We start from the raw sequence: 17,896 nt of genomic DNA on the forward strand, positions 1-17,896 counted from the left end.
TGTGTTTCAGCAGGATTCCATTACCCTGTTCTATTGACTGTGTGTTTCAGCAGGATTCCATTACCCTGTTCTATTGACTGTGTGTTTCAGCAGGATTCCATTACCCTGTTCTATTGACTGTGTGTTTCAGCAGGATTCCAATACCCTGTTCTATTGACTGTGTGTTTCAGCAGGATTCCATTACCCTGTTCTATTGACTGTGTGTTTCAGCAGGATTCCATTACCCTGTTCTATTGACTGTGTGTTTCAGCAGGATTCCATTACCCTGTTCTATTGACTGTGTGTTTCAGCAGGATTCCATTACCCTGTTCTATTGACTGTGTGTTTCAGCAGGATTCCATTACCCTGTTCTATTGACTGTGTGTTTCAGCAGGATTCCATTACCCTGTTCTATTGACTGTGTGTTTCAGCAGGATTCCATTACCCTGTTCTATTGACTGTGTGTTTCAGCAGGATTCCATTACCCTGTTCTATTGACTGTGTTTTCAGCAGGATTCCATTACCCTGTTCTATTGACTGTGTGTTTCAGCAGGATTCCATTACCCTGTTCTATTGACTGTGTGTTTCAGCAGGATTCCATTACCCTGTTCTATTGACTGTGTGTTTCAGCAGGATTCCATTACCCTGTTCTATTGACTGTGTGTTTCAGCAGGATTCCATTACCCTGTTCTATTGACTGTGTGTTTCAGCAGGATTCCATTACCCTGTTCTATTGACTGTGTGTTTCAGCAGGATTCCATTACCCTGTTCTATTGACTGTGTGTTTCAGCAGGATTCCATTACCCTGTTCTATTGACTGTGTCTTTCAGCAGGATTCCATTACCCTGTTCTATTTACTGTGTTTCAGCAGGATTCCATTACCCTGTTCTATTGACTGTGTGTTTCAGCAGGATTCCATTACCCTGTTCTATTGACTGTGTGTTTCAGCAGGATTCCATTACCCTGTTCTATTGACTGTGTGTTTCAGCAGGATTCCATTACCCTGTTCTATTGACTGTGTGTTTCAGCAGGATTCCATTACCCTGTTCTATTGACTGTGTGTTTCAGCAGGATTCCATTACCCTGTTCTATTGACTGTGTGTTTCAGCAGGATTCCATTACCCTGTTCTATTGACTGTGTGTTTCAGCAGGATTCCATTACCCTGTTCTATTGACTGTGTGTTTCAGCAGGATTCCATTACCCTGTTCTATTGACTGTGTGTTTCAGCAGGATTACATTACCCTGTTCTATTTACTGCTGACTATTTTAAACCAAATCTTGCGTGGGCACTGTCCAGCTTCTGTCACAAGAGACTCCAGGGTATTGGGAAGCAGCATTTGGTGTGGGAGTGTGTTTAGTTTACCCATGGAGCCTTCGTAGTTCTCAGACTCTGTACTCAGGAAGCTGTTGACCTTCTTGACAGCAGCCATCTGGACCTCTAAGTCAGCCAGGTTCCTCACCACCCAGTTCAGGTAGTTGGTCACCTGGGTAACGAGAGGTAAACACAATATTTATTTCATCCGTGTTCTATGAAGTGTCATTACTAGGTATAGACATAATACTACTATTAATAATACTATTAATTATAATCATTGTTATTATTATTATTGTAATATGTCTGAGTGGGAGTCTTTTTTACCCATTGCCTTGGACAATATGAGGTTAGCCAAAGGTATTTAATGGTTGAGAAGAATACATAAAAGGCTGATCAGTCAGAAGAGAGTGCTATAGAGAAGAGTCGTGGATGGGCTATGCTCTCTGAGGAGTGATAAGCCTACAGAAAAAAATACTGTGGGTTTTTGTTACAGTAAAAACAAAGATAAATGCTGAGGACAATACAGCTTCTATTGTTTCATATCTTCTGGCAGTGGGAGAGGAATACAATCCATCTATTAAAAATATCCCTTCTCTACAAAGGACTGGCAACAATACTCCTCTCATTAATGTGACTGATGCAGTCCTTCTCTGTACAGTTCCATAAATGGTCTACTGAATACCTTGTCTAAATACTTGCTGCCTTGACATCTTGTAAACGTCTGAATGGGCAATACAACTACACTCAGGTCCAGGTGAATGAGGGCCTGTTATTAAAAAGATTCTCATCTGAGGAAGTTGATCCTGTACGTTGTTTCTGTGCTGTGGGTATTTTCATGTTTAGGTGACATTGGGGAGACGTTGACTCACTGTAAGGGCGTAGGTCAGGCCTAACCCCACCATGCTAGAGGGAAGGTTCTTGCCAGAGCTCCATATTGAGGCTACTGCTGCTGTTAGCACAATGACAGCACCCAGGTAGTCCTGGGAGAGAAAGAGAGACAGATAAGATAGTTAGAGGGAGAGAGAGAGAATTTGAAGTTGTGAATTCAACACAGCATTTAGCTCTAATCTCAAAAAGTAATTTCTTCTAATTTTGCAGCTCAGCGTGATAAGAAACCAGGGAGTATTGTGTTGAATATTCAGTAGGATACCATTAGTATTACAATAGTCCCATGTGGTATTAATAATGTCATGGTTGAATGGTGGACATGAATATTCTCTCACCGTTCTGACCTCCAACCAGCGGTTGGCAGCAGAGAGGAACAGGTAGGCTGTGTTGTTGGTATCTGTCAGCTCCAGCATCTTCTGCTTGAATCGAGATTCATGTCTGAAGAACAAATGGAAAATAAATATAGCTTATACCTACCAGACTCATTCCCATCTGAAAATGTGACCAGGTTTGAACCCGGCGTCTAGACTGTGTTAGCCCGCACGTCTCCAGGTCCCAGTCCTGGTTAGGGTTCATAGAAGCACCTCCGTTAGACAAACACTGAAGTGGGATTGTTTCAGGACTGGACCATCATACCTGATGATGTGAGTTGGACCATGGCTGCTACACAGCTAAGTGACATCTAACATCTAACATTGGACCACGAGAGAAAGAGAGAGAAGCCACGGTGCTGCCAAGATGAGGAAGTCTTCAGGGAGGAAGAGGCTGTCTGAGGGGTAGTAACCGTGAGAGCTGTTTAATGTTGGATTACCACGATTCTGGGGAAAAGGAGGAACGTTCGTGAACTGTTTAGAGTGGGATTCATGTAATTCTGGATCAAGAGAAAGATTTGGGTTTGTGATATCCTCCTTCCTCCATGAATGAATGGTTCTGGATGGGTTGGAAGAGTTCTAGATGGGATTCAAGTTGTTTAATTCACACTAATATTACATATAAGCAAAGGAATTAACCTTCAGTGTCAACAACGAGTTTCGGATGGCTAAGTACAGAGTTACTGCCTTCCAAAAACCTATAAGTGCTTCTTGAGTATGTTGTGTAACGATGCTCTGGGCGAAATTTCCACTCTGTCACACGTGTGTGTGTGTGTGTGTGTGTGTGTGTGTGTGTGTGTGTGTGTGTGTGTGTGTGTGTGTGTGTGTGTGTGTGTGTGTGTGTGTGTGTGTGTGTGTATGGTACACTGACCTGAATGCTCGGATGGTGGTGAGTCCCTCTGCAGTCTCAGAGAAGTGGCAGAGCAGAGGAAGCTGGGTGGAGTCATCTAAGTCCTGAAGGTCCCTGAGAGAGAAAATGAAGAAAAGTCTGGACAATGTGGAAACAGAGATGAAAAGCAAAGTAAAGGAAACTACATTGAGCTGAAATGGACCAGGTCTGCCCAGTGAACTCACTTTGAGGCGACCCGGAAGTACTTCTGTATAAAGTAGAAGGACACAGCCAGAGGAATCAGAGCGATGAGGAAGCTTGGGGTGACAAACGCTATGACCCCGATGGCTGACAGGCAGAGCAGAGTGGAGCGGGTCAAAGACTCCAGGGTAGGAGGGATGTGCTGGAGAAAGGGCGGATAGAGAGAGAGAGAGAGAGAGAGAGAGAGAGAGAGAAAGAGAGAGAGGGAGGAGATAGTATCATGTCAGTGCTACATTTCTGACCTACGCTCTGGACCTCAATTTCGTCCTCTTTAACGATCTGAGGTCACCTGAGGGACGTAATATAATGACGTGGGACGTGGACTCATCTCAACAATAGACTAATTCTGACGCCTGCAAATGACTGACAAACTCTTAATATTTGTGTGAGCTGTAATCTTAAGGCCACTCAGGGCAAGCCCAGCTGGAGAGCAGCACTGGAGTCTGTCCAATCACACCATGGCCAAAGACAGATCCTTCATCAGACAGATGACAGCTTCCTGAGTAGAGGATTCCCACAGTACTCATTTAACATTTAAATGTTTGGCATTTTGCAGTCATTCTTATCCAGAGCAACTTACAGGAGAAATTAGGGTTTAGTGCCTCGATCATGGGCACATCGACAGAGTTTTCACCTATTCGGCTGTGGATTTGAACCAGCGACCATTTGGTTACTGTCTCAACGCTCTTAACCGCTAGGGTACTTTACTTACCCTAATACTCCTGACTGAAATAAGTCAACAGATCAGTCTACTGAGGATGAACATCCTTTTCAGAATCACCTGATCTATGATGTTGGTGTCAGCTGAGAAACGGTTCAGGATCTGGCCCAAGGGGGTCACGTCAAAGAATCTGAAAAGAGATTCAAAATATATATTATTTCAAATATTAGTCTGAAAAATATATAAAATGTGAAAATGTTTATAATTAATAAATTATTCAACACATTCTTTCTGGTTCAACTATATTCAGTTCCCTTCTATTTAAACACGGATGATGTCATAAAGAGTATAAGAATCTGTGGGTGAGGTGTGTCGTGGGTACCTGATGGGTGGGGTGTGTCATGGGTACCTGATGGGTGGGGTGTGTCGTGGGTACCTGATGGGTGAGGTGTGTCGTGGGTACCTGATGGGTGAGGGGTGTTGTGGGTACCTGATAGGTGAGGTGTGTCGTGGGCACCTGATGGGTGAGGTGTGTCGTGGGTACCTGATGGGTGAGGTTTGTCGTGGGTACCTGATAGGTGAGGTGTGTTGTGGGTACCTGATAGGTGAGATGTGTTGTAGGTACCTGATAGGTGAGATGTGTCTTAATGTACCTGATGGGTGAGGTGTGTCTTAGGTACCTGATGGGGGAGGTGTGTCGTGGGTACCTGATAGGTGAGGTGTGTCGTGGGTACATGATAGGTGAGGTGTGCTGTGGGTACCTGCTGGGTGAGGGGTGTTGTGGGTACCTGATGGGTGAGATGTGTTGTAGGTACCTGATAGGTGAGATGTGTTGTAGGTACCTGATAGGTGAGGTGTGTTGTGGGTACCTGATAGGTGAGGGGTGTTGTGGGTACCTGATAGGTGAGGTGTGTCATGGGTACCTGATAGGTGAGATGTATCGTGGGTACCTGATAGGTGAGGTGTGTCGTGGGTATCTGATAGGCGAGGTGTGTCTTAGATACCTGATGGGTGAGGTGTGTCGTAGGTACGTGATGGGTGAGGTGTGTCATGGGTACCTGATGGGTGAGATGTGTCGTGGGTACCTGATAGGTGAGGTGTGTTGTGGGTACCGGAGAGGTGAGGTGTGTTGTAGGTACCTGATAGGTGAGATGTGTCTTAGGTACCTGATGGGTGAGGTGTGTCGTGGGTACCTGATAGGTGAGGTGTGTTGTGGGTACCTGATAGGTGAGGTGTGTTGTGGTTACCTGATAGGTGAGATGTGTCGTGGGTACCTGATAGGTGAGGTGTGTCGTGGGTACCTGATAGGTGAGGTGTGTTGTGGGTACCTGATAGGTGAGGTGTGTTGTAGGTACCTGATAGGTGAGATGTGTCTTAGGTACCTGATGGGTGACGTGTGTCTTAGGTACCTGATGGGTGAGGTGTGTCGTGGGTACCTGATAGGTGAGGTGTGTCGTGGGTACATGATAGGTGAGGGGTGCTGTGGGTACCTGCTGGGTGAGGGGTGTTGTGGGTACCTGATGGGTGAGGTGTGTTGTAGGTACCTGATAGGTGAGATGTGTTGTAGGTACCTGATAGATGAGGTGTGTTGTGGGTACCTGATAGGTGAGGGGTGTTGTGGGTACCTGATAGGTGAGGTGTGTCATGGGTACCTGATAGGTGAGATGTATCGTGGGTACCTGATAGGTGAGGTGTGTCGTGGGTATCTGATAGGCGAGGTGTGTCTTAGATACCTGATGGGTGAGGTGTGTCTTAGATACCTGATGGGTGAGGTGTGTCGTAGGTACGTGATGGGTGAGGTGTGTCATGGGTACCTGATGGGTGAGATGTGTCGTGGGTACCTGATAGGTGAGGTGTGTTGTGGGTACCTGATAGGTGAGGTGTGTTGTAGGTACCTGATAGGTGAGATGTGTCTTAGGTACCTGATGGGTGAGGTGTGTCGTGGGTACCTGATGGGTGAGGTGTGTCGTGGGTACCTGATGGGTGAGGTGTGTCGTGGGTACCTGATAGGTGTGGTGTGTTGTGGGTACCTGATAGGTGAGGGGTGTTGTGGGTACCTGATAGGTGAGGTGTGTCATGGGTACCTGATAGGTGAGGTGTATCGTAGGTACGTGATGGGTGAGGTGTGTCATGGGTACCTGATGGGTGAGATGTGTCGTGGGTACCTGATAGGTGAGGTGTGTTGTAGGTACCTGATAGGTGAGATGTGTCTTAGGTACCTGATGGGTGAGGTGTGTCGTGGGTACCTGATGGGTGAGGTGTGTCGTGGGTACGTGATGGGTGAGGTGTGTCGTAGGTACCTGATGGGTGAGGTGTGTAGTGGGTACCTGATGGGTGAGGTATGTCGTGGGTACCTGATGGGTGAGGTGTGTCGTGGGTACCTGATGGGTGAGGTGTGTCGTGGGTACATGATAGGTGAGGGGTGTTGTGGGTACCTGATGGGTGAGGGGTGTCGTGGGTACCTGATGGGTGAGGTGTGTTGTAGGTACCTGATAGGTGAGTTGTGTTGTGGGTACCTTATAGGTGAGGTGTGTCGTGTGTACCTGATGGGTGAGGTGTGTTGTGGGTACCTGATAGGTGAGGTGTGTCGTGGGTACCTGATGGGTGAGGTATGTCGTGGGTACCTGATGGGTGAGGTGTGTCGTGGGTACCTGATAGGTGAGGTGTGTCGTGGGTACATGATAGGTGAGATGTGTTTTAGATACCTGATGGGTGAGGTATGTCTTAGATACCTGATAGGTGAGGTGTGTCGTGGGTACCTGATAGGTGATGTGTATCGTGGGTACCTGATAGGTGAGGTGTGTCGTGGGTACCTGATAGGGAGGTGTGTTGTAGGTACCTGATAGGTGAGGTGTGTTGTGGGTACCTGATAGGTGAGGTGTGTCGTGGGTACCTGATGGGTGAGGTGTGTTGTAGGTACCTGATAGGTGAGATGTGTCATGGGTACCTGATAGGTGAGGTGTATCGTGGGTACCTGATAGGTGAGGTGTGTCGTGGGTACCTGATAGGTGAGGTGTATCGTGGGTACCTGATAGGTGAGGTGTGTCATGGGTACCTGATAGGTGAGGGGTGTTGTACGTACCTGATGGGTGAGGTGTGTCGTGGGTACCTGATGGGTGAGGTGTGTCGTGGGTACCTGATAGGTGAGGGGTGTTGTGGGTACCTGATGGGTGAGGGGTGTCGTGGGTACCTGATGGGTGAGGTGTGTTGTAGGTACCTGATAGGTGAGGTGTGTTGTAGGTACCTGATAGGTGAGGTGTGTTGTGGGTACCTGATAGGTGAGAGGTGTCATGGGTACCTGATAGGTGAGGTGTATCGTGGGTACCTGATAGGTGAGAGGTGTCGTGGGTACCTGATAGGTGAGGTGTGTTGTGGGTACCTGATAGGTGAGAGGTGTTGTAGGTACCTGATAGGTGAGATGTGTCTTAGATACCTGATGGGTGAGGTGTGTCGTAGGTACCTGATGGGTGAGGTGTGTCGTGGGTACCTGATGGGTGAGGTGTGTCGTGGGTACCTGATGGGTGAGGTGTGTCGTGGGTACCTGATAGGTGAGGTGTGTTGTGGGTACCTGATAGTTGAGGTGTGTTGTAGGTACCTGATAGGTGAGATGTGTCATGGGTACCTGATAGGTGAGGTGTATCGTGGGTACCTGATAGGTGAGGTGTGTCGTGGGTACCTGATAGGTGAGGTGTATCGTGGGTACCTGATAGGTGAGGTGTGTTGTAGGTACCTGATAGGTGAGATGTGTTTTAGATACCTGATGGGTGAGGTGTGTCTTAGATACCTGATGGGTGAGGTGTGTCGTAGGTACCTGATGGGTGAGGTGTGTCGTGGGTAACTGATGGGTGAGGTGTGTCGTAGGTACCTGATGGGTGAGGTGTGTTGTAGGTACCTGATAGGTGAGATGTGTCTTAGGTACCTGATGGGTGAGTTGTGTCGTGGGTACCTGATGGGTGAGGTGTGTCGTAGGTACCTGATGGGTGAGGTGTGTCGTGGGTACCTGATGGGTGAGGTATGTCGTGGGTACCTGATGGGTTAGGTGTGTCGTGGGTACCTGATGGGTGAGGTGTGTCGTGGGTACATGATGGGTGAGGTATGTCGTGGGTACCTGATGGGTGAGGTGTGTCATGGGTACCTGATGGGTGAGGTGTCGTGGGTACATGATAGGTGAGGGGTGTCGTGGGTACCTGATGGGTGAGGGGTGTCGTGGGAACTTGATGGGTGAGGTGTGTTGTAGGTACCTGATAGGTGAGGTGTGTTGTGGGTACCTGAAAGGTGAGGTGTGTTGTAGGTACCTGATAGGTGAGATGTGTCGTGGGTACCTGATAGGTGAGATGTGTTGTGGGTACCTGATAGGTGAGGTGTGTTGTGGGTACCTGATTGGTGAGGTGTGTTGTAGGTACCTGATAGGTGAGATGTGTCTTAGGTACCTGATGGGTGAGGTGTGTCGTGGGTACCTGATGGGTGAGGTGTGTCTTAGGTACCTGATAGGTGAGGTGTGTCGTGGGTACCTGATGGGTGAGGTGTGTCTTAGGTACCTGATGGGTGAGGTGTGTCGTGGGTACCTGATAGGTGAGGTGTGTCGTGGGTACATGATAGGTGAGGGGTGCTGTGGGTACCTGCTGGGTGAGGGGTGTTGTGGGTACCTGATGGGTGAGGTGTGTTGTAGGTACCTGATAGGTGAGATGTGTTGTAGGTACCTGATAGGTGAGGTGTTGTGGGTACCTGATAGGTGAGGGGTGTTGTGGGTACCTGATAGGTGAGGTGTGTCATGGGTACCTGATAGGTGAGGTGTATCGTGGGTACCTGATAGGTGAGGTGTATCGTGGGTACCTGATAGGTGAGGTGTGTCGTGGGTACCTGATAGGTGAGAAGTGTTGTGGGTACCTGATAGGTGAGGTGTGTTGCAGGTACCTGATAGGTGAGGTGTGTCGTAGGTACCTGATAGGTGAGGTGTGTTGTGGGTACCTGATAGGTGAGGTGTGTCATGGGTACCTGATAGGTGAGGTGTATCGTGGGTACCTGATAGGTGAGGTGTGTCGTGGGTACCTGATAGGTGAGGTGTGTTGTGGGTACCTGACAGGCGAGATGTGTTGTAGGTACCTGATAGGTGAGATGTGTCGTTGATACCTGATGGGTGAGGTGTGTCTTAGATACCTGATGGGTGAGGTGTGTCGTAGGTACCTGATGGGTGAGGTGTGTCGTGGGTACCTGATGGGTGAGGTGTGTCGTGGGTACCTGATAGGTGAGGTGTATCGTGGGTACCTGATAGGTGAGGTGTGTCGTGGGTACCTGATAGGTGAGGTGTATCGTGGGTACCTGATAGGTGAGGTGTGTCGTGGGTACCTGATAGGTGAGGGGTGTTGTAGGTACCTGATGGGTGAGGTGTGTCGTGGGTACCTGATGGGTGAGTTGTGTCGTGGGTACCTGATGGGTGAGGTGTGTCGTGGGTACCTGATGGGTGAGGTGTGTCGTGGGTACCTGATGGGTGAGGTGTGTCGTGGGTACATGATAGGTGAGGGGTGTTGTGGGTACCTGATGGGTGAGGGGTGTCGTGGGTACCTGATGGGGAGGTGTGTTGTAGGTACCTGATAGGTGAGGTGTGTTGTGGGTACCTGATAGGTGAGGTGTGTTGTAGGTACCTGATAGGTGAGATGTGTCGTGGGTACCTGATAGGTGATGTGTGTCGTGGGTACCTGATAGGTGAGATGTGTCGTGGGTACCTGATAGGTGAGGTGTGTTGTGGGTACCTGATAGGTGAGGTGTGTTATAGGTACCTGATAGGTGAGATGTGTTTTAGATACCTGATGGGTGAGGTGTGTCTTAGATACCTGATGGGTGAGGTGTGTCGTAGGTACCTGATGGGTGAGGTGTGTCGTGGGTACCTGATGGGTGAGGTGTGTCGTAGGTACCTGATGGGTGAGGTGTGTTGTAGGTACCTGATAGGTGAGATGTGTTGTGGGTACCTGATAGGTGAGGTGTGTCGTGGGTACCTGATGGGTGAGGTGTGTCGTGGGTACCTGATAGGTGAGGTGTGTCGTGGGTACCTGATGGGTGAGGTATGTCGTGGGTACCTGATGGGTGAGGTGTGTCGTGGGTACCTGATAGGTGAGGTGTGTCGTGGGTATATGATAGGTGAGGGGTGTTGTGGGTACTTGATCGGTGAGGGGTGTTGTGGGTACCTGATGGGTGAGGTGTGTTGTATGTACCTGATAGGTGAGGTGTGTTGTAGGTACCTGATAGGTGAGGTGTGTTGTGGGTACCTGATAGGTGAGAGGTGTTGTAGGTACCTGATAGGTGAGATGTGTCTTAGATACCTGATGGGTGAGGTGTGTCGTAGGTACCTGATGGGTGAGGTGTGTCGTGGGTACCTGATGGGTGAGCTGTGTCGTGGGTACCTGATAGGTGAGATGTGTCGTGGGTACCTGATAGGTGAGGTGTGTTGTAGGTACCTGATAGGTGAGATGTGTCGTGGGTACCTGATAGGTGATGTGTGTCGTGGGTACCTGATAGGTGAGATGTGTCGTGGGTACCTGATAGGTGAGGTGTGTTGTGGGTACCTGATAGGTGAGGTGTGTTATAGGTACCTGATAGGTGAGATGTGTTTTAGATACCTGATGGGTGAGGTGTGTCTTAGATACCTGATGGGTGAGGTGTGTCGTAGGTACCTGATGGGTGAGGTGTGTCGTGGGTACCTGATGGGTGAGGTGTGTCGTAGGTACCTGATGGGTGAGGTGTGTTGTAGGTACCTGATAGGTGAGATGTGTTGTGGGTACCTGATAGGTGAGGTGTGTCGTGGGTACCTGATGGGTGAGGTGTGTCGTGGGTACCTGATAGGTGAGGTGTGTCGTGGGTACCTGATGGGTGAGGTATGTCGTGGGTACCTGATGGGTGAGGTGTGTCGTGGGTACCTGATAGGTGAGGTGTGTCGTGGGTATATGATAGGTGAGGGGTGTTGTGGGTACTTGATCGGTGAGGGGTGTTGTGGGTACCTGATGGGTGAGGTGTGTTGTATGTACCTGATAGGTGAGGTGTGTTGTAGGTACCTGATAGGTGAGGTGTGTTGTGGGTACCTGATAGGTGAGAGGTGTTGTAGGTACCTGATAGGTGAGATGTGTCTTAGATACCTGATGGGTGAGGTGTGTCGTAGGTACCTGATGGGTGAGGTGTGTCGTGGGTACCTGATGGGTGAGCTGTGTCGTGGGTACCTGATAGGTGAGGTGTGTTGTGGGTACCTGATAGGTGAGGTGTGTTGTAGGTACCTGATAGGTGAGATGTGTCATGGGTACCTGATAGGTGAGGTGTATCGTGGGTACCTGATAGGTGAGGTTTGTCGTGGGTACCTGATAGGTGAGGTGTATCGTGGGTACCTGATAGGTGAGATGTGTCGTGGGTACCTGATAGGTGAGGGGTGTTGTAGGTACCTGATGGGTGAGGTGTGTCGTGGGTACCTGATGGGTGAGGTGTGTCGTGGGTACCTGATGGGTGAGGTGTGTCGTGGGTACATGATAGGTGAGGTGTGTTGTGGGTACCTGATGGGTGAGGGGTGTCGTGGGTACTTGATGGGTGAGGTGTGTTGTAGGTACCTGATAGGTGAGGTGTGTTGTGGGTACCTGATAGGTGAGGTGTGTTGTAGGTACCTGATAGGTGAGATGTGTCGTGGGTACCTGATAGGTGAGGTGTGTCGTGGGTACCTGATAGGTGAGGTGTGTTGTGGGTACCTGATAGGTGAGGTGTGTTGTAGGTACCTGATAGGTGAGATGTGTCTTAGGTACCTGATGGGTGAGGTGTGTCGTGGGTACCTTATGGGTGAGGTGTGTCTTAGGTACCTGATAGGTGAGGTGTGTCGTGGGTACCTGATGGGTGAGGTGTGTCTTAGGTACCTGATGGGTGAGGTGTGTCGTGGGTACCTGATAGGTGAGGTGTGTCGTGGGTACATGTAGGTGAGGGGTGCTGTGGGTACCTGCTGGGTGAGGGGTGTTGTGGGTACCTGATGGGTGAGGTGTGTTGTAGGTACCTGATAGGTGAGATGTGTTGTAGGTACCTGATAGGTGAGGTGTGTTGTGGGTACCTGATAGGTGAGGGGTGTTGTGGGTACCTGATAGGTGAGGTGTGTCATGGGTACCTGATAGGTGAGGTGTATCGTGGGTACCTGATAGGTGAGGTGTGTCGTGGGTACCTGATAGGTGAGGTGTGTCGTGGATACCTGATAGGTGAGAAGTGTTGTGGGTACCTGATAGGTGAGGTGTGTTGCAGGTACCTGATAGGTGAGATGTGTCGTTGATACCTGATGGGTGAGGTGTGTCTTAGATACCTGATGGGTGAGGTGTGTCGTAGGTACCTGATGGGTGAGGTGTGTCGTGGGTACCTGATGGGTGAGGTGTGTCGTGGGTACCTGATAGGTGAGGTGTATCGTGGGTACCTGATAGGTGAGGTGTGTCGTGGGTACCTGATAGGTGAGGTGTATCGTGGGTACCTGATAGGTGAGGTGTGTCGTGGGTACCTGATAGGTGAGGGGTGTTGTAGGTACCTGATGGGTGAGGTGTGTCGTGGGTACCTGATGGGTGAGTTGTGTCGTGGGTACCTGATGGGTGAGGTGTGTCGTGGGTACATGATAGGTGAGGGGTGTTGTGGGTACCTGATGGGTGAGGGGTGTCGTGGGTACCTGATGGGTGAGGTGTGTTGTAGGTACCTGATAGGTGAGGTGTGTTGTGGGTACCTGATAGGTGAGGTGTGTCGTGGGTACCTGATGAGTGAGGTGTGTCGTGGGTACCTGATAGGTGAGGTGTGTCGTGGGTACCTGATGGGTGAGGTGTGTCGTGGGTACCTGATGGGTGAGGTTTGTCGTGGGTACCTGATAGGTGAGGTGTGTCGTGGGTACCTGATAGGTGAGGTGTGTCGTGGGTACCTGATGGGTGAGGTTTGTCGTGGGTACCTGATAGGTGAGGTGTGTCGTGGGTACCTGATGGGTGAGGTGTGTCGTGGGTACCTGATAGGTGAGGTGTGTCGTGGGTACCTGATAGGTCAGGTGTGTCGTGGGTACCTGATAGGCCAGGTGTGTCGTGGGTACCTGATAGGTGCGTGGATGATCTTGTTGAGCAGGTTGTGGTGCAGGTTGGTAGCAGCAGACAGACCCAGGAACTCCACAGTCAGAGAGGTGATCAGACACAGGGCTATCCCCGCTCCACACAGGATGATAAACACTGGCACATAGTAGGAGTCAGGCAGACCAGCCTAGTAACCACATAATACACCACAAAGACACATAGTAGGAGTCAGGCTGACCAGCCTAGTAACCACATAATACACCACAAAGACACATAGTAGGAGTCAGGCAGACCAGCCTAGTAACCACATAATACACCACAAAGACACATAGTAGGAGTCAGGCTGACCAGCCTAGTAACCACATAATACACCACAAAGACACATAGTAGGAGTCAGGCAGACCAGCCTAGTAACCACATAATACACCACAAAGACACATAGTAGGAGTCAGGCTGACCAGCCTAGTAACCACATAATACACCACAAAGACACATAGTAGGAGTCAGGCTGACCAGCCTAGTAATCACATAATACACCACAAAGACACATAGTAGGAGTCAGGCAGACCAGCCTAGTAACCACATAATACACCACAAAGACACATAGTAGGAGTCAGGCTGACCAGCCTAGTAACCACATAATACACCACAAAGACACATAGTAGGAGTCAGGCTGACCAGCCTAGTAACCACATAATACACCACAAAGACACATAGTAGGAGTCAGGCTGACCAGCCTAGTAACCACATAATACACCACAAAGACACATAGTAGGAGTCAGGCTGACCAGCCTAGTAACCACATAATACACCACAAAGACACATAGTAGGAGTCAGGCTGACCAGCCTAGTAACCACATAATACACCACAAAGACACATAGTAGGAGTCAGGCTGACCAGCCTAGTAACCACATAATACACCACAAAGACACATAGTAGGAGTCAGGCTGACCAGCCTAGTAACCACATAATACACCACAAAGACACATAGTAGGAGTCAGGCTGACCAGCCTAGTAACCACATAATACACCACAAAGACACATAGTAGGAGTCAGGCTGACCAGCCTAGTAACCACATAATACACCACAAAGACACATAGTAGGAGTCAGGCTGACCAGCCTAGTAACCACATAATACACCACAAAGACACATAGTAGGAGTCAGGCTGACCAGCCTAGTAACCACATAATACACCACAAAGACACATAGTAGGAGTCAGGCTGACCAGCCTAGTAACCACATAATACACCACAAAGATACATAGTAGGAGTCAGGCTGACCAGCCTAGTATCCACATAATACACCACAAAGACACATAGTAGGAGTCAGGCTGACCAGCCTAGTATCCACATAATACACCACAAAGACACATAGTAGGAGTCAGGCTGACCAGCCTAGTAACCACATTATACACCACAAAGACACATTCTGTCAGACAACAGGATTTCAACAGGCCTTACTCACTGCCACTAACACTGAGTACTGGTAGTGAAAGGTGTTCATATCTCACCGCTGAGTTTGTCCAATTGGAGAAGACAGCTGCTGCAGAGGCATTGACAAAGTCTCTTGTAACATTTCCAAAGTCTGGGCCATATCCATTAGCATCGCCATTAGCAGTCCCATTGACTGGGCCATCGCCATAAGCAGTCCTATTGACTAGGACATCATCATAAGCAGTCCCATTGACTAGGACATTGCCATTAGCAGTCCCATTGACTGGGACATTGCCTTTAGCAGTCCATTCGGCCAGCCAGTAGTCGATGGCGACCATGACAGAGTGTTTCAGCAGCTTGGAGAAGACCATGAGGAAGACCATGAGGAAGCCACCAGAGGACAGGTACTGCCAGCACACCCTCCACGGGATCTTAGAGCGCCGACTGGTGGTCGTCGACATGTTGTCATCATCTTCCTCCTCCTCTTCCTCCTCTGTCAGGGACGAGAGAATGAGGGATTATTGTCACATGTCGTAATAGAACTTAACTTGTATGAGAGACAGTGTTGACAATGCATTTCACCTTCTTCGTCATCGTCGACCTGGTTCTTGGCCTCTCTGGAGTAGAAAGCTCTTCTCAGGGTCTTCCTCTCCAGAGCAGTCTGACAGTTATCAATCTCAGTGTCCTGCAGTACAGATACAAATGTTGTTTGGTTGGTTGGCAGGTAAATTAGCTACACTACACATTACAGACCAGAGGAGGCTGGTGGGAGGAGTTACAGGAGGACAGGCTCATTGTAATGGCTGGAATAAATGGTATGGTCAAGCACGTTGTTTCCATGTGTTGGCTCCGTTCCATTTATTCCATTCCAGCCTTTACAATGAGCTCCTACACGTCCTCCTATAACTCCACCCACCAGCCTCCTCTGTTACAGACAGTCTGTCAGTAGGAGAGAAAGAAGTGAATATGACCTTCTCTAGTTCCTGGTCCTGTCTGTTCATCAGGGTCTTCCAGTGTTCATACAGCTCTACATCATGAGTCTGAATGTCCTTCAGTGTGCCTTCCCTCAGCACTGAGCCATCCTTCATGGCTATGATCTGGGACACAGAGAGAACAGTGTAAAATCAGGACCCTTATAAAGAAACCGTCTCAGGGTAGGAATGCTGATCTAGGATCAGGTCCCCCTGCCCCGTCCGTGTAATACTCTTTATTATGATCTAAAAGGAAAAACTGATCCTATATCAGCAGCATTCCTACTCTAAGATGCTTTATGAATACAGACCCGGTGCAAATGGTAGAGTACATTGAGAGAGGAATCCACAGAAGACTGTTGAGATGCTCACCCAGTCAGCATGGATGAGGTACTGCAGTTTGTGTGTGACCAGGACCACGGTGCGTTTATCATCCTGTAGGAACTTCAGGATGCCCTCCTGCATCAGGTGGTCACTCAGGTGGATGTCCAGCGCTGAGAACGGGTCATCCTGAGGGTAAAGGTCAGAGATCAGGGGGCAGAGACAACATGGACGATCCAATCAGATCACAGCGTATCGGAGTGAAAGACTTGGATTAAATTATGTTTTTTTTAACCTCTATGGGCTAGGTGGGACGCATGCGTCCCACCTACGTAACAGCCACTGGCAGCCTGTGGCGCGATTTTCAAAACCTTAAAAATCCTATTACTTCAATTTCTCAAACATATGACTATTTTACAGCTATTTAAAGACAAGACTCTCGTTAATCTAACCACACTGTCCGATTTCAAAAAGGCTTTACAACGAAAGCAAAACATTAGATTATGTCAGCAGAGTACCAAGCCAGAAATAATCAGACACCCATTTTTCAAGCCAGCATATAATGTCACCAAAACCCAGAAGACAGCTAAATGCAGCACTCACCTTTGATGATCTTCATCAGATGACAACCCTAGGACATTATGTTATACAATACATGCATGTTTTGTTCAATCAAGTTCATATTTATATCAAAAACCAGCTTTTTACATTAGCATGTGACGTTCAGAACAAGCATACCCCCCGCAAACTTCCGGGGAATTCGCTAACATTTTACTAAATTACTCACGATAAACGTTCACAAAAAGCATAACAATTATTTTAAGAATTATAGATACGGGCTCGCTATTTAGACACCTCACGGGCTCGCTATTTAGACACCTGGCAAGTTTAGCACTCACCATAATCATATTTACTATTATAAAAGTTTGATTACCTTTTGTTGTCTTCGTCAGAATGCACACCCAGGACTGCTACTTCAATAACAAATGTTGGTTTGGTCCAAAATAATCCATCGTTATATCCGAATAGCGGCGTTTTGTTCGTGCGTTCCAGACACTATCCGAAATAGTAAAGAAGTGTCGCGCGCATGGCGCAATTCGTGACAATAAAATTCTAAATATTCCATTACCGTACTTCGAAGCATGTCAACCGCTGTTTAAAATCAATTTTTACCCCATTTTTCTCGTAGAAAAGCGATAATATTCCGACAGGGAATCTCCTTTTCGGCAAACAGAGGAAAAAATCCCAAAGGCGGGGGCGGTCGGGTCACGCGCATAAGCCCAGTGTCCCTTGATCGGCCACTTGAGAAAGGCGATAATGTGTTTCAGCCTGGGGCTGGAATGACGACATTCTGTTTTTTCCCGGGCTCTGAGCGCCTATGGACGACGTGGGAAGTGTCACGTTAGAGCAGAGATCCTTAGTAAATGATAGAGATGGAAAAGAAGTTCAAGAAATGGTCAGACAGGCCACTTCCTGTAAAGGAATCTCTCAGGTTTTGACCTGCCATTTGAGTTCTGTTATACTCACAGACACCATTCAAACAGTTTTAGAAAATTTAGGGTGTTTTCTATCCATATGTAATAAGTATATGCATATTCTAGTTACTGGGTAGGAGTGGTAACCAGATGCAATCGGGTATGTTTTTTATCCAGCCGTGTCAATACTGCCCCCTAGCCCTAACAGGTTCAGATCATCCTTAATCATATTAAGTTACAGCACGTTTAATTCACAGGTCTCAAATGACCTCAGAACATACAGTCAATCAAACCTAGCTCCCAGAGGACCCCGGAACCTGAATAAACACCAATATCCTAGG

The 17,896-nt window shown here is 48.5% G+C and overlaps 1 protein-coding gene across 9 annotated transcripts in view; it reads right to left on the reverse strand.

Moving 5' to 3' along the window:
* LOC106609713 (ATP-binding cassette sub-family C member 9) overlaps positions 1-17,896 on the reverse strand; it is a 74,851-nt gene that overhangs the window by 18,622 nt on the left and 38,333 nt on the right. For all 9 annotated transcript variants that reach the window (XM_045722344.1, XM_045722345.1, XM_045722350.1 and 6 more), the window contains 11 exons: positions 16,132-16,269; positions 15,760-15,885; positions 15,371-15,473; positions 14,866-15,281; positions 13,376-13,539; positions 4,426-4,495; positions 3,629-3,786; positions 3,426-3,518; positions 2,519-2,621; positions 2,165-2,275; positions 1,344-1,464 (listed from right to left, as the gene is read on the reverse strand). In XM_045722344.1, coding sequence (XP_045578300.1) covers positions 1,344-1,464; positions 2,165-2,275; positions 2,519-2,621; positions 3,426-3,518; positions 3,629-3,786; positions 4,426-4,495; positions 13,376-13,539; positions 14,866-15,281; positions 15,371-15,473; positions 15,760-15,885; positions 16,132-16,269 — 1,603 coding nt within the window. The remainder of the gene's footprint in view (positions 1-1,343; positions 1,465-2,164; positions 2,276-2,518; positions 2,622-3,425; positions 3,519-3,628; positions 3,787-4,425; positions 4,496-13,375; positions 13,540-14,865; positions 15,282-15,370; positions 15,474-15,759; positions 15,886-16,131; positions 16,270-17,896) is intronic.

The sequence above is a fragment of the Salmo salar genome, chromosome ssa07 (assembly GCF_905237065.1).
Source record: "Salmo salar chromosome ssa07, Ssal_v3.1, whole genome shotgun sequence".
NCBI lineage: Eukaryota > Metazoa > Chordata > Actinopteri > Salmoniformes > Salmonidae > Salmo > Salmo salar.